At 54.7% G+C, this 13,714-nt stretch overlaps 1 protein-coding gene and 1 long non-coding RNA gene across 3 annotated transcripts in view; one reads left to right on the forward strand and one right to left on the reverse strand.

Annotated features, from left to right (window-relative positions):
* The window catches only part of PTPRN2 (protein tyrosine phosphatase receptor type N2), a 602,297-nt gene that overhangs the window by 464,294 nt on the left and 124,289 nt on the right, over positions 1 to 13,714 (reverse strand). Inside the window, exon 1 of one of the 2 annotated variants that reach the window (XM_070788512.1) lies at positions 12,304 to 12,331. The exons of the other annotated variant lie outside the window; for it this stretch is intronic. Within the exon in view, the coding sequence (XP_070644613.1) occupies positions 12,304 to 12,316 (13 nt within the window). The 5' untranslated portion in view covers positions 12,317 to 12,331. Of the gene's footprint in view, positions 1 to 12,303; positions 12,332 to 13,714 lie in introns of those variants that run through there. 2 annotated transcript variants of the gene reach the window in all.
* On the forward strand, positions 24 to 3,320 carry LOC139182823 (uncharacterized). The gene is made up of 2 exons (XR_011566395.1): positions 24 to 1,061; positions 1,753 to 3,320. It is a non-coding gene; the product is annotated as an uncharacterized lncRNA (long non-coding RNA).

A 13,714-nucleotide genomic window follows, 5' to 3' on the forward strand; every position in this document is an offset into this window, starting at 1 on the left:
AGGAAATGCAGTGATGGAGACGGAGCTCACCTTGTATCTGAGCAGCCGAGTATCATAGTAAAAACGCTATAGTTTCTAGCGGCCAAATTGCCTTTGCCTTTTCTACTTGAAATCCGATGAAATGACCAGGACAGAACGTTCCCGTGGACCAGCGGAAACGTGAGGTGGTCATTCAGCCTTGCAGTGCCAGCCAGGGGCCTGGCCTGGAGGAGCCCACACAGCCAGTGTAGCTGCCACCTCTCAGGTCCTCAGGGGTCTGGGGTTTGGATTTTGTTTGTTTCTGAAAATAACGGAAGAGAACCAAATGATCTGAACCTTTCCCAGTTCTAAAATTCCACGATCTTGTATGAATGACCAGCAGACAAAAGGCAAGATTCAAGGGCAGAGGAGAGTGGAGTGGACACAGGCCTGCGGGCAGGGAGGCAGCGTCCTGATGCGGTGGCCAGCAGGTCTCATCCACACGAAAGGCATTTACTGGAAGAAAGACCATGAAGAAGCAGGAACCAAACCACCAACAGCACCCGATGGTCAAGCCTCGCTGCCAGCTCTCAGGGTCCCAATGGGGCTGACTCTGCCCCCAGGCCAGCCCACCCTGCTGCTGTCTCTGCCTGGCCTGGCTGACATGCCGGCCAGGCTGCGGGATTTCAATGGTGCTTCCCCTGCTTCCTTGGAGAAGGAAATGGCAACCCACTCCAGTACTCTTGCCTAGAAAATTCCATGGATGGAGGAACCTGGTGGGCTACAGTCCATGGAATCACAAAGAGTCAGACATGACTGAGCGACTTCGCTTGCTTTCTTTCTTTCTTTCCTTCTTTGCCCTGCTTCCTTAAAGACCTCCGCTGCAGGTTCCAGGAAGCCAGGCTCCTCCTGGCGGGGGCACCTGCCCAAGGCTGACTCAAGGGCACGCAGTAACCTTCCTTTGGGAGCTCAGACTCCGCCCAAGTCTCTGGGGCTGCTGCGGCTGTCTGCTGTGGTCCACAGAGAAGCAGCGGGGAAGGAAGGCGGTTTATCGCCGCAGCTGATCTTCCCATCAGCAGCCCTCCGCTCCAGCCCGTTGCCAGGTAACGGGGCCGCTCCTCTTATCAGCCTGGACCGTTCCGTTGACTATTCCGAGGAGAATAGAAAGGCCTGGCGCTGCGGGCCGTCAGCAGCGGTGAAGGAGAACGGCGCGTCATGTGGGATCCCGGGAGCAGCAGCTGTCGGCCTCATCTTATCGGGACGCTGACAGTCACTCAGAAACAGCCGTCCATCACCTGCCCTGCACCCACTCCTGTTCCACCTCCCAGGGCGTGGGGAAGGGAGGGGGGAGGGGGAGGGGGAGGGGAGGGGCGGGGACTCGTCCACACCAGCCTTAGCGTCAGGCCCCAGCCCTCCCCCCTTCTCTTCTCCCCCTCCCGGCCCCTCCACTCTCACAGGGTGAGGGCAGCTCCTCAGAATGGAGGGTCCCACCCGTTGAGTCACCCACAGCTGTGCCTTCGAGCCCAGGCGGACCAGCTGAGCGCCGAGCAACGGCCGCGCAGCTGCCGATGACCGCTCTGCTGCCCTCTGCTCCGGCCCGCCCCCGCGCTCCGCGTGCTCAGCCGTGTGGGAGGCCCCACCCCTTCTCGTGTCCGCCCAGCAGTCCAGGGCCTCCCCACCCCGAGCCCAGTCTGGGCCCCCGGATCTCTCTCCCACGACCCCCTCTCCTGCCGCCCCCGGGGCCCAGTGAGTCCTACACTCGGGAACCATCCTTACCCGTCTGTCCCCCTGCAGTACGGAAGGTGCGCCCCGCTCACCAGAATGCTTGGCCCGTGGAAGTTACTTAAGAATAACGCACCGAAGCCTAACGCACGGCCTTAGGGAGATATTTGTACCTGCATGGGCACAGCAGCCAGGAGGGCACAGCAGCCAGGAGGCCACGCAAGGGTCCACTGATGGCTGAACATGTGAACCAAATGTCCGCCCACGATCCAGCCGGAGAAAGGAAGGACAGACACCTCGACCCCGCTACAACAGGAAAGAACCCTGAGGTCGTCAGGCTGACTGGCATGAGCCCCACGCAGAGGGACGAGCACCGCGTGACTCCTCTTCCGCCAGCAGCTTGCTGCGGCTCGGTCGCTAGGTCATGTCTGGCTCTCTGTGACCCCACAGCCTGCAGCACGCCAGGCTCCTCTGCCCTCCACTACTTCCCGGAGTTAGCACAGACTCATTCCCCTCGTCTCCTGCACCTCCTGCGTTGGCAGGCGGATTCTTTACCACTATGCCATCTGAGAAGCACCCACAATGATCAGGCTCACACACGCGGAATGTAGATGTGGGTCCCGGCGGCTGGGGTGGGGGCTCTCGTGTGATGAAGAGAAAGGCTCTGTTTGGGAAGGTGAAGCATCCGGAGGTGACGGTGGTGATGGCTGCACGACAGTGCGAACGTGCTGAGAGCCACAGAACCGTGCGTCCAGGTTAAATGTAAGCTTCAAGGGCGTGTGTTATTTACATGCGTGGGTTCTTGCTATGTTAATGGTATTGTGCTGTGCATCTCATTTTTGTCACTAAACATTCTGCTTTCTTTTTTAATCTTTTGGCCGCGCTGCATGGCACGTGGGATCTTAGCTCCCCAACCAGAGAACTGAACACATGCCCCCCTCCCTGGAACCACTGGAAATGCAGTCTTACTAAGAGGGAATCCTGGTAAACTTAATGCCATGTGTATTTCACAATGATTCTTAAAGAGTGATAAATACTTGACCAAAGAATGAGGGATGATGGACAGAGAAGCTCTCCACGTGGAGACGAGTGATGCGGACAGGCCTGCAGACTCACCAGGCTGTGAATTCCAGATGGCAAGAAGTGACGGCTGGAGAGCTGCCTGGAGGTGAGGAAGTAGCCTCGCTGACCCAAGGCCAAGGAGCCAGAACCCACGGTCCAGAGCTGTCCATGTGTGGGTCGGGGCTTGTCATCTAAACCCAAGACCTCATAGAGACAAGAAAACAGTGCAGCAGCCCAGGACGCAGCTCGGAGCTGCCATGGTTTCAGTTTGGACAAAAGTGGCTTCTGGGGGGCGGGGACGGGGGGCGGGGGTGCGTGTTTAAATCGTAAATTTTGAAAAACAACTTCATTTGGTTTCCTGATGGCAAAGAGACATCCAGCGAGGCTGACCACCGGTCTGGCCCCTGGCAGCCCCTGGACGGACCTGATGGAGAGCCAGCCAGATGTAGGGGCCTCATCCCGACAATCACTAATAGTCACTGTCCTCACACGTCATGGTGTCCAGCAGAAGTACCAGTTTTAGCAACTCTCTACGATGTTTTCTCAAAGAGTAAAAAATAATAATCCCTGTAAACCAATACGCATGGTCCTTCATGACTGCACTGCCGCCACGGCCACTGAACACTGAGCTCACAGAGGAGCTGGCAGACGTTAATAGGCAGGGGTGCACACGTGGTACGGTAAATGGGAGGATAATGAAAGTAATTTATCTGAAAATTAAAATAAGATTAAGAATGGCAGTCCCTGCAAGAGCCCAGGTGCCTGAGGAGAGGGGTGTGCAGCCAGCCTCATTAGCTCAGGGCCGCAGGAAGCCACTGTCCTCTCTGACAGCTTTAATACCAGGCCCTGCACTCACAGACGGGTGTCCTCTCGGAACCGAGAGCTGGGGCACAAGCAGAAGCAGGGCCTCACTAACAGTCCCCCAGACAGGGGCCTGGGCCCCAGCGCCCACCACACCCAGCACGCCCTGGGCACCGCTGACCGAGGCTTCACCAAGTCTGAGCTTAATTTTCAGCCTCAGAGACCACGGGGGACACACAGCAGGTTCTCGAGATGCTGCAAATGGAGCCACGGGATCTGAGTACAGGCTCTGCAGCCAGCCGGAGCCGGCCGGGGGAGTCGACCAGCGGACCTTCCAGGTGGGGCCCACGGAGGTGTGGACATGAAGGACCTGTGTCCTCAGCGGCCCCACGGATGAGCCCACGCGGGCCTTGGGAAGGCAGCGCCCAGGCCTGCCCTGCCCACGGTCAGTCACCCGGGGCTCTGGGCGGCTCAGGCCTCCGGGTGTCTCGACGGCGGTGCACGGTGCGCCAGGGGCGGAGGTGCAGAGCGCTCCCGGTGGTCTGCGCGGCCTGCGGACCATCCCCCTGCGGTCAGCCTCACTTCTCTCTGAATGCCGGCCTCGGTCCCTGCTCCCCTCGCCCACGTCTGGTCTCTCTCCTCGCTGTCTGGTGTCGTTGCCCTTCCTGTGCACCGTCTGATCCTGACCTTTCCTCTGATGCAACCAAGACCCAGCCCCAGAGTGGAGAGCTGAGGACGCCTCCACCTGCCGTCACCAAACGTCAGAACACCGTGCGGCCGGGCAGCGGAGCCAGACGGCCACAGGAAGGCTGGCACAGAGAGCACACGCAGACACACATGCACACACAGACTCACACACACAAACATATACACTCACTCACACACAGACTCACACATGCATACACACATGTACACCCACACACACATATACATACACGCATACACTCACACATACACACACGCGCACACACACATATACATATACACATACACGCACACAGAGACACACACACATATACATACACACATATACACCCTCCCACACACATACACACCCATATACACTCACACAGACTCACACACACAAACATATACACACATAGACTCACACACACACTCACACATGTACACCCACACAGACATATACACTCACAGACACACACTCACACATATACATACACACATACATATACATTTACATAGACACACACACATATACACACACATACACACACACATATACACCCTCCCACACACATATACACTCACAGACACACACTCACATATACATACCCACATGCACACACACATACACACATACATTCACATACACACACACACGTATACACACACATACACACTCACATATATACACATACACTCACACATATACACTCACACACATGCATATACATACACACTCCCTCACACATAGACACACACACATACACTCACACATGTACACACTCACAAATACATACACACATATACACACACACATACACACATGCACTCGTACATAGAGTCACACACACAGATATACATACACACACTCACACACAGACACACAGACTCACACATTTATATACACACACACACACAAACTTACATTCACACACATACACACACATACACACTTATACACACTCTACAGATGCATACACACATATACATACACACATTTACACACATATACATTCACACTCACACATACACTCACACACATACACACTCACACATACACACATATACACTCACACATATACATACATACACTCACAGTTACACATACACACAGATACACTCACATACACACACACATATACATACACACACACACACACACACTTGCACACACACAGAAACTTTTTCTTGCCCGGTAATGAAGGAGGCACGAGCGACAGCAAAGCGAGGCTCTGCCCAAAGGGTTGGCAACGGCTCTGGGGGCTGACAGTCTGGCTGCTGGCATGTGGTGAGTGTGACAGGTTTGTCCATTTCAAAACTAAATAATCTTGGAAGCGTGTAAGTGGGCCACACCCTTTTTGAATTACAATTTTGTCAAAAAGTTATAAACTATTGGCAGCACCCTCTAAGGCGCCTGGCGTCCGCAGAGAGCTGACCTTGACAAACACCCGCAGGCACCTGCTGTCTTGGGGCCCCTGCTGACTGCAGGGCAGTGCAGCCATAGCCAGGCTCGCAGTTAACCCGCGGGAAGGTCAGCAACTCAAGCCCAGCTTTGCCCCTGTGTGTCACCAGGTCGTGGCAAAAGCAACAGGGTGAGGACTGGTACTTTTGATCAATCTTCTAAACTCCTGAGGTCCCAAGAACAAGCCATTACATTTAAATTATCATATTATGACTGTATGAGATATTTAGGGGCTCAGTGGATAGAGAATATTCAGTTAGTTAAGAAAAAGTCCTTTTAATTCTATAGAAAATTAATACCCATTTGCAAAATGTGAGATGTTTTTGCATGCCTGCCCTAATTTTCTACAGAAAGTGTTTATATTTTTTAAAAGGTTCACAGAAATGAAAGGAATAAATTTCCATAGCTTGGGTCTACACAGTTTTTTGTGCATGGACTTCTCTTCCTTCCTCCAACCACAAGCCGCGTGGTATTTACTCTCCAGGGCAGGGGTGCAGACTGAAGTGTGCAGGGGTGGGGGCGGGCGGCGCCAGAAGCCTGTGCCCATCCAGGGCCCTGGCGTGTGCGCCAGTGTGCACCACACATGCACATGAACACAAGCGAAACAGGACGCAGCAGGACACACGTGAACCACCGCGAGTGCTCGCTCTCCCGACAGGTCTGCGGTAATGAGAGGTCGCCATGGCAACCTGAACAGCAGGGGCCCCTCCAGCGTTCCCCACGGCACCAGAGCCAGAGCAGCGGCTTGGCGACTGGCACTCAACGCTGTTTGAAGGACGGGAGGCCACACGGTTATGGGCAGGTCTCTCGCCATGTTTGGGGGCCTGGCTCAAGGAATGCTCCTGCTAAATCAATCATCACTCCCAGCTGGGCTGGCGGCCGGCTCCGAGGCTTTTCCCTTTACCTCTGGTCGCCCAGATCCGAACCAGCTGCCACATAACTAATTTCTGCCTCCAGGTTTGCGGGTGGAAAAAATCCTTGAAGATAAATAAGGACGTGCACGGAGAGGAGGGTGAAGTCATCCCTCTCCCAGCTTCTGGTGGGTGCTCCTGCTGCAGCGGTGCAAACCCACCAAAGCTGCAAAGACCTGTCCTCTTCCCCTGGGACTTGAACAGGTTCACACAAGGGTCGGGGAACTGGCTCAGCTCGGAAAGGCAAGTTCACCCAGAAGGTGGGGATGAGCCCGTGGGGAACCTCAGGTCTGGTTTCTCTGCCCCAGGGTCCATGTGAGAATGATGATTTTAGGACAAAAATGCGTGGGACAAAGGTGAAGAAAGAGGAGGTGGGTTGTGAGCGCTACATTACCACCCAGTGTCCAAGGACCAAGCCCTCAACACCCGGCCAGCAGCCAGTGGGCAGGAGCAGGGTGCCCCTGCCCGGCGAGGCCATGAAAGAAACAGGCCAGGGTGGGCATTCGTGGTTGGGGGGTGCTGCCCAACCATGACGACACCACTCTCCCCCGAGATCCAAGACACCCACATGTCCTGCCCTGGGCAGGATCAGCCTGAATACATGCTTCCTCGTCGTGAGGATAAAGAACAGCTACAGTCAACATCAGACACCAAAACAAGAGCGTGAGGGTGAAAAATGATTCTGTGACATGAAAGGCAAACCTGCGTGGCTGGTGCGAGAAACGTGCTTTTAACAATTACTATCAGAAACCCATACACTCTAAAAAGCATCTGATTTTTGTTCTCAGTAAAATTTAGGGAAATGCCAACTACAGAAAAGGAGATAACAGGACAACAGGCCAGATGTAAAGCTAGCTGAGTGAAGACTCATAGAAAACAGGAGGTTTGATTAGAAAAAGAGGGAAGAGTGATGATGGAGTCTGGACCACAGACTCATAGGACAGAGCCATCCCCACGGAGAACCCAGGCGGCCACAGGGAGGCCAGACCTGGAAACATGAAAAGCTTGGTTAACATGCAAACCACAGAGCTGGGAGCTGTGGTGGAGGAGACGACACCCAGACAAGACTGAGAATGAGAGCCAGCGTCAGGACAGACACGCAGAGAAGGAAGGGGAGGGGAGAAGGAGGAGGGAAGGAAGCAGAACCAAGGCATGGGCCAGGGAAGCTTCCAGGACCAAAGCTCTAGTCTGAAGATGGAAGCGTTTCCCAAAAACCACATTACAGTCCTTACATCTGACTTCTTTGAATTACAAAGAATCAAATGAACTATTAAAATGAAAGAGTCTTGGTAAAGCAGCCCATTGTAAGACAAAAGTTAAAAATATACACTATATACAACTATGCTTAATGAAAATCTGGGCAAATCGTTATTTTCTTGGGAAACAAATACCAGATTTGACTCAGAAACCAGTTGAAAAATTCCTGAATTTACATATAAGCATGGAAGAAATTTTTTTTAATTAAAAATAAACAAGGAATTACCATTTAGGAAATGTCATGGAAAAAATGAACAGCTGGATTTAGAAAAGGCAGAGGAACCAGAGACCAAATTGCCAACATCCATTGGATCACACAAAAAAGCAAGGGAATTCCAGAAAAACATCTGATTCCTACACCCCGGTGGCTCAGATGGTAAAGAATCCACCTGCAATGCAGGAGAACTGGGTTCATTCCCTGGGTCGGGAAGATTCCCTGGAGGAGGTAATGGCTACCCACTTCAGTATTCTTGCCTGGAGAATCCCATGGACGGAGGGCTACAGTCCACAGGATTACAAAGAGTTGGACACGACTGAGTAACACACACAAAAGCCATTGGCTGTGTGGATCAAAATGAACTGTGGAAAATTCTTCAAGATATGGAAATATTGTACCTGTCTCTGAGAAATCTATATGCAGGTCAAGAAGCAACAGTTAGAACCAGACATGAAACAACTGTCTGGTTCAAAACTGGGAAAGGAGCACGTCAAGGCTGCTGGTTTATTTAACTTATATGCAGAGTACATGATGAGAAACACTGGGCTGGGTGAATCACAAGCTGGAATCAAGATTGCTGGAGAAAATATCAACAACCTCAGATATGCAGATGATACCACTTTATTGGCAGAAAGTGAAGAGGAACTAAAGAGCCTCTTGATGAAAGTAAAAGAGGAGAGTGAAAAAGCTGGCTTAAAACAATATTCAAAAAACTAAGATCATGGCCACTGGTCCCATCACTTCATGCCAAATAGATGGGTAAAAAGTGGAAACCCTGACAGATTTTATTTTCTTGGGCTCCAAAATCAGTGTGGATGGTGACTGCAGCCATGAATTAAAAGCGCTTGCTCCTTGGAAGAAAAGCTATGACACAGCAGCCATGTAAATAACACACTCCTACCAACAAAACAGAAACCTGAGCACCCTGGGGTTTAAATACAAGCATCTTTCGAAGCCCACTCCTGGCCTCCAGAGCTGCCAGGACGACACAGGGAGTCTGGGCCCAACGTGTGCTCCAGTTCTTCCTAATTACACAGACTTGCAGACACTGACTATCCTGCGGGAGATCCAAGAGACGATTTTAAACCTGTCAGAGTGTCAGAAATGCAATTTGAAGTTCAAAAGTCAAGGTAACACTCTAAACAGAGTCATCAAGACAGAAGGCAAGAGAAGGCGCTTATGTGGCAGGGAAGACAGAATTGACAGTCGGGAGTCAGAGCCTGAGCCTGGGGATGGGGCAGCGAGGGGCCCGGGCGGCAGGGCAGGCCGAGGTGGGCACAGGGCTCACCCAGCCCGGGTCCCCTCTGCCGGGAACGTGCAGAGGCACTGATGAGCGTGGGCGGTAGCGCTTCTTCAGTGCTTTGACGTAGGAGAAATACTACGATCCAGAAGGTCTGAGCACACAGAAGGAACCATCCTGGCCAGAAGCCCTCGTCTGCAAAGGCTCCCTACTTTGTGCTGTGCCTTTTCGTCGAGGACTTTGAACACTATGGGAGAAATGAACGTTTTAAAATGAGAACGCCTGTGCTCTTACAGGGGGAAGGCAATGGCAACCCACTCCAGTACTCTTGCCTGGCAAATCCCATGGACGGAGAAGCCTGGAAGGTTGCAGTACATGGGGCTGCACAGAGTCGGACACGACTGAAGCGACTTAGGAGCAGCAGCAGCACCCTTACAGATAAGAAAGAGACCATGGCAGACAGTGCGCTCTGAAGACTCCCTCTCAGGACCCTGTGTCCCCAGCACTGACCAGCCTCAAGGGTCCTGCACAGTGAACGCTGGAGCTGCCTGCCTCGCCTCCTGCCCTCCTCATCCACCCTCGCTGGACACGCCTGTGTCCACTGACAGCCCCGAGGGCGGCGTGGGAGGCGGAGGAGGAAGACCACTGGGGTCTGCACCATCACGCCTTCCACAGCGAGCAGTCCGAGGCTTCAGAGGGCCCGAGGCCCCCGGGGACCAGTAAGGGCCTCCGGCCGCACACACTGGAGACGGCACTGGAAGGGACCCAGCTGCAGGGGCCACGGGCAGCAGAGACCGCTACTCCGGAAGCAGCAGCAGCAGTGCCGCCTCAAGGCCGCCCCCTCGCCGTAGTCTTCGGGGTGGAGGGGCTCCGGCATGCCGAGGTTTCTGCCCCGAGACCGAGGAGCACACCCACAGGTCTCGGAGGCCACCCCTGAGGGGCCGTCAGCCCCCGAGGGCTCCTGGGCAAGGAGAACAACCTTCACCTCGTCCAAAATCACCACAAACTCTGTAGGTTTAAAATACATTTCATTTAAGGGAAAATGATGATATTCAACTCTGGAGTGTGCCTGCATGCACAAGGCCCCAGAGGCACAGCCCTGAAGCGACGGTCCTCAGGGGACAAGCCATGCAGGCCTGAGCAGAGCTCACGGGAAAGTCCCACCGGACTCAACTTCCCGCGTGGGTGAACCTCCTCCAAGCTTTCTATCCCCAGTCCCAATGCCCTGGGGACGTTGATAAAGATGCTGATAAAGAGCAGATGACTCATCCCTTCTGGCAACGTGGACAAGAACCTGAACTCCCTCTTCAGAGGCCTCCACTCTTTGAGTCCCGTGTAACAGAAGTTGCTTTGATATGAGGTCCTGGGAGCAGCTCAGGAGACCGGAACTCCAGCCAATTCTGTTTCATCCATTATCATTAAAGCATCAGGCCCAGGGAAATTTTCTTAATTGCAGTCATGAAAATTTGCTCTGATGGAAGTTCAGCTTTGAAGGGATTTAAAAGTTAACACAAAACTACCAAAGTAGCATTGACTTCTGTTTTTATTTCTTGTGGCATTACAACCAACAAGAGCTGTTCGGCAGTAATCAAATTCAAAGACCCAAATTCACCTGGGCAAAACATACAATGTCCTGGTCAACTGAAAATCAGATAATTGAGACCATAACATCATTTTTCTCAGTGATTAGAATGCCAATCACTTCCTCTTTAAATTCCAAGTTTAGGAAAACATTCTTTTTAATTCAGGCCACACTGGCCAAACCGAGAGTGGTCCCCGCTGTGCTGGGGAGACGCTGAGTTCCCCCGCTCCCCAGGAGGCCTCTCACCCTGTCCCCCCTTCCTCGTCCTCGTGCCCAAGACAGGCAGGCGCAGGGTTACACCTCCTCTGAACTGAAGGAAACTTGAGGCCGTTCTCCTGAAAACCAGAATCAATTGTTCCTGTCACAGCCTGTTCCCAAAATCAAGTGCGCTTTGAGTGGTGCGGATCGTGAGCCTCTGTCCCCAGACTGGACAGCGGCTCTGCCTGCACTTGCCGGGCGGGGCGGTGGGCCCTGCTCCAGGGGGTCTGGGCCTGCACGGCTCTCTGTTCCCAGGGCAGCCCCTCCTTCCAGCTTATCCTTTCCCATCTGGTGGGATGACCACCCGGGGCCCCTCAGACACCATCAGGGTCTGCTGCCCAGAGTCCGCTCAGATGTGTCCTTGAGATGCAATCCAGCCTGGGCCCTGGAGCAAATGCTCACTCAGGCTCAGGACTTACCATCACCTTCTGCCCAGGGGAGGTGGTGCCCGTCCAGCCCGGGGGCTGAGCCTCACGTGGTGGGAGCCACACGTGCAGCTGCTGGCATGTCTCCACAGTAGGATCTGCTTCAGGGGGATGTGCTTCAGGGGCATTGAACGCTAGAGCCGGAGGCCGGCCTGGAGACCAGACGCGCGCAACGTGCTGTTCTGGGCCCCCTCACCCGCAGTTCCTACTTCCCCCAGCCAGCTAACACTTCATTACGGTTTCATGAGTGTGTTTATCTAGTACAACAATGTCTAGTACTAAAATCCAATAATGGGTTCCTCCGGGATGCTCACCTGCACCCTGGCCCTGCCCTCCTCCCCGCTGTTGGTGTCGACCCGCGGGCACCGAGAAAGCAGCTCCCACGTGTCTGTCATACTCTCCCAAACCAAGCAGCTGAGGACCGTGTCCATCGGTGAGCAATCTGCACTTAACGCACACAAGCAAGTCCAAGTCTTCATTCCTGGCAGCAAGCACAACCTGAGGCCCCCCCAACACCCAGCCCCCCGACACTCGACACAGACTAGATGTCCTGGGACTTACCCCGTGTCTGACACTCACACTGGAGTTAGGGCAGACCCCCAGGTCACGGCTCTGTCCCACGAGGCTGCCCGGCTTCAGACACCAGCCTAGTCCCAGCTGCAAACCAGGGTCCCCACAACTCCCTCTGACCCCCACCCCTGCCACCACAGGGCTGGTAACTCACCCGCACGACCCATGGACTCAGGAACACTGCTCACGGACGTTAGTAGTTTATCGTAAAGGACACAACTCGGGAACCACCGGGGGAGGGAGACGCACCAGGTGTGCGAGGGGCAGAGCTCCGCACCCTCGGGGCGCCCCGCTCCCAGCCCTCTCGCACTCGCGGCCCAAAGCTCTCTGAGTCATAGTCCTTTATGTGGTTTCTGGAGGTTCCATCACAAAGGCGTGACTGTGGTCAACTCACTGGCCGCTGGCCCTGACCCCACGTGCAGCCCCGACGTGAGGAGGGCCTCAGGCCCATGTGAAGAACCTACATAACTCAACCTAAAATAAGAAAGGGAGGAATCGAACCCTCACTGCTGACCGGGTCAGGGACGGACACCCCCAGCCGGTCAGAGACCCAGGGCGCAGCCTACGCGGGCTGGGGCTGCCCCAGTGCCCACCCGGCAGCCCGGGTGCTCGTGCCCTGTGGGCAAGCCAACCCAGACACCAGACGCCACCACGTGGCCATGACGCGGAAACAGAGGGGTCCTGCAGGACGCAGGCTGAGCCCTGAGCCCCGCCGCGCCCCCAACCAACCCCTCCCTGCCCGCCCACCGCCTCCAGCAGGAACCCGCACGCTGGCCTCCACACGTGTCTCCCACCAAGTTCCCAGGCCTCGTCTTGGGCCCAGGTCGCCCCCATGCAGCCCCTGCGTGCAACTGGGAAGTAACTCCTTTGTTGAGGGGGGCGGTGATCAGGGCACAGTGGGCAGCCTGTCCACCTTTCTGACCGTCCTTTGTTCCCTGACGTGGGGCGGACGCCCCTGTCCTCCAGGAGGAAGGGGTCACCAGGCAGCGTCCACAGTACTGCCTCCCTCTCTCCACCCCAGGACTCCCTGAAAAGATGGGCCCCTGTACCCAGAGGAGCCGTGGGTACTCTGATTTTGCCTAGAAAGCAGCGAGGGGCAGGCGGGCGCAGGGCCGGCGTGCGGCAGAGGCTGCGCACAAGACTGACCGCAGCCATGCCCGCCTCCCTCACCGGGTCTGCTTTCAGCCCGAACACCCGACTTCGAAAACCCTGCAGGCACTCGAGACACCTAACTGGCTATAAACTCAGAACGGCGCACGCGCCCCAACTCCCACCTGGGAGACCGCGGGGCAGCCCGGCTTCTCGGACACACCCACCGGGGCGCCCGGGGGAACCCAGCCCCGAGCACGAGCACCGGGCTAGGTCTGTGCTCGGCCCCGCGGGGACGGCGCGGCGGGAAACAGGGCGAAACCCGGGGCTGAAGCGTTTCTCTAGAGAACACGAGGGCCCTGTCTGGGGCCTGCTGGGGTAAACGTCACTCTGGATTTCTTACTTTGGTGAATTGGCACCTTAGAATTGAAATTCTTCAAATGTAATTTTCATCAGATAAAGTTTCTTGTTTTTCA

Source organism: Bos indicus, chromosome 4 (assembly GCF_029378745.1).
Source record: "Bos indicus isolate NIAB-ARS_2022 breed Sahiwal x Tharparkar chromosome 4, NIAB-ARS_B.indTharparkar_mat_pri_1.0, whole genome shotgun sequence".
NCBI lineage: Eukaryota > Metazoa > Chordata > Mammalia > Artiodactyla > Bovidae > Bos > Bos indicus.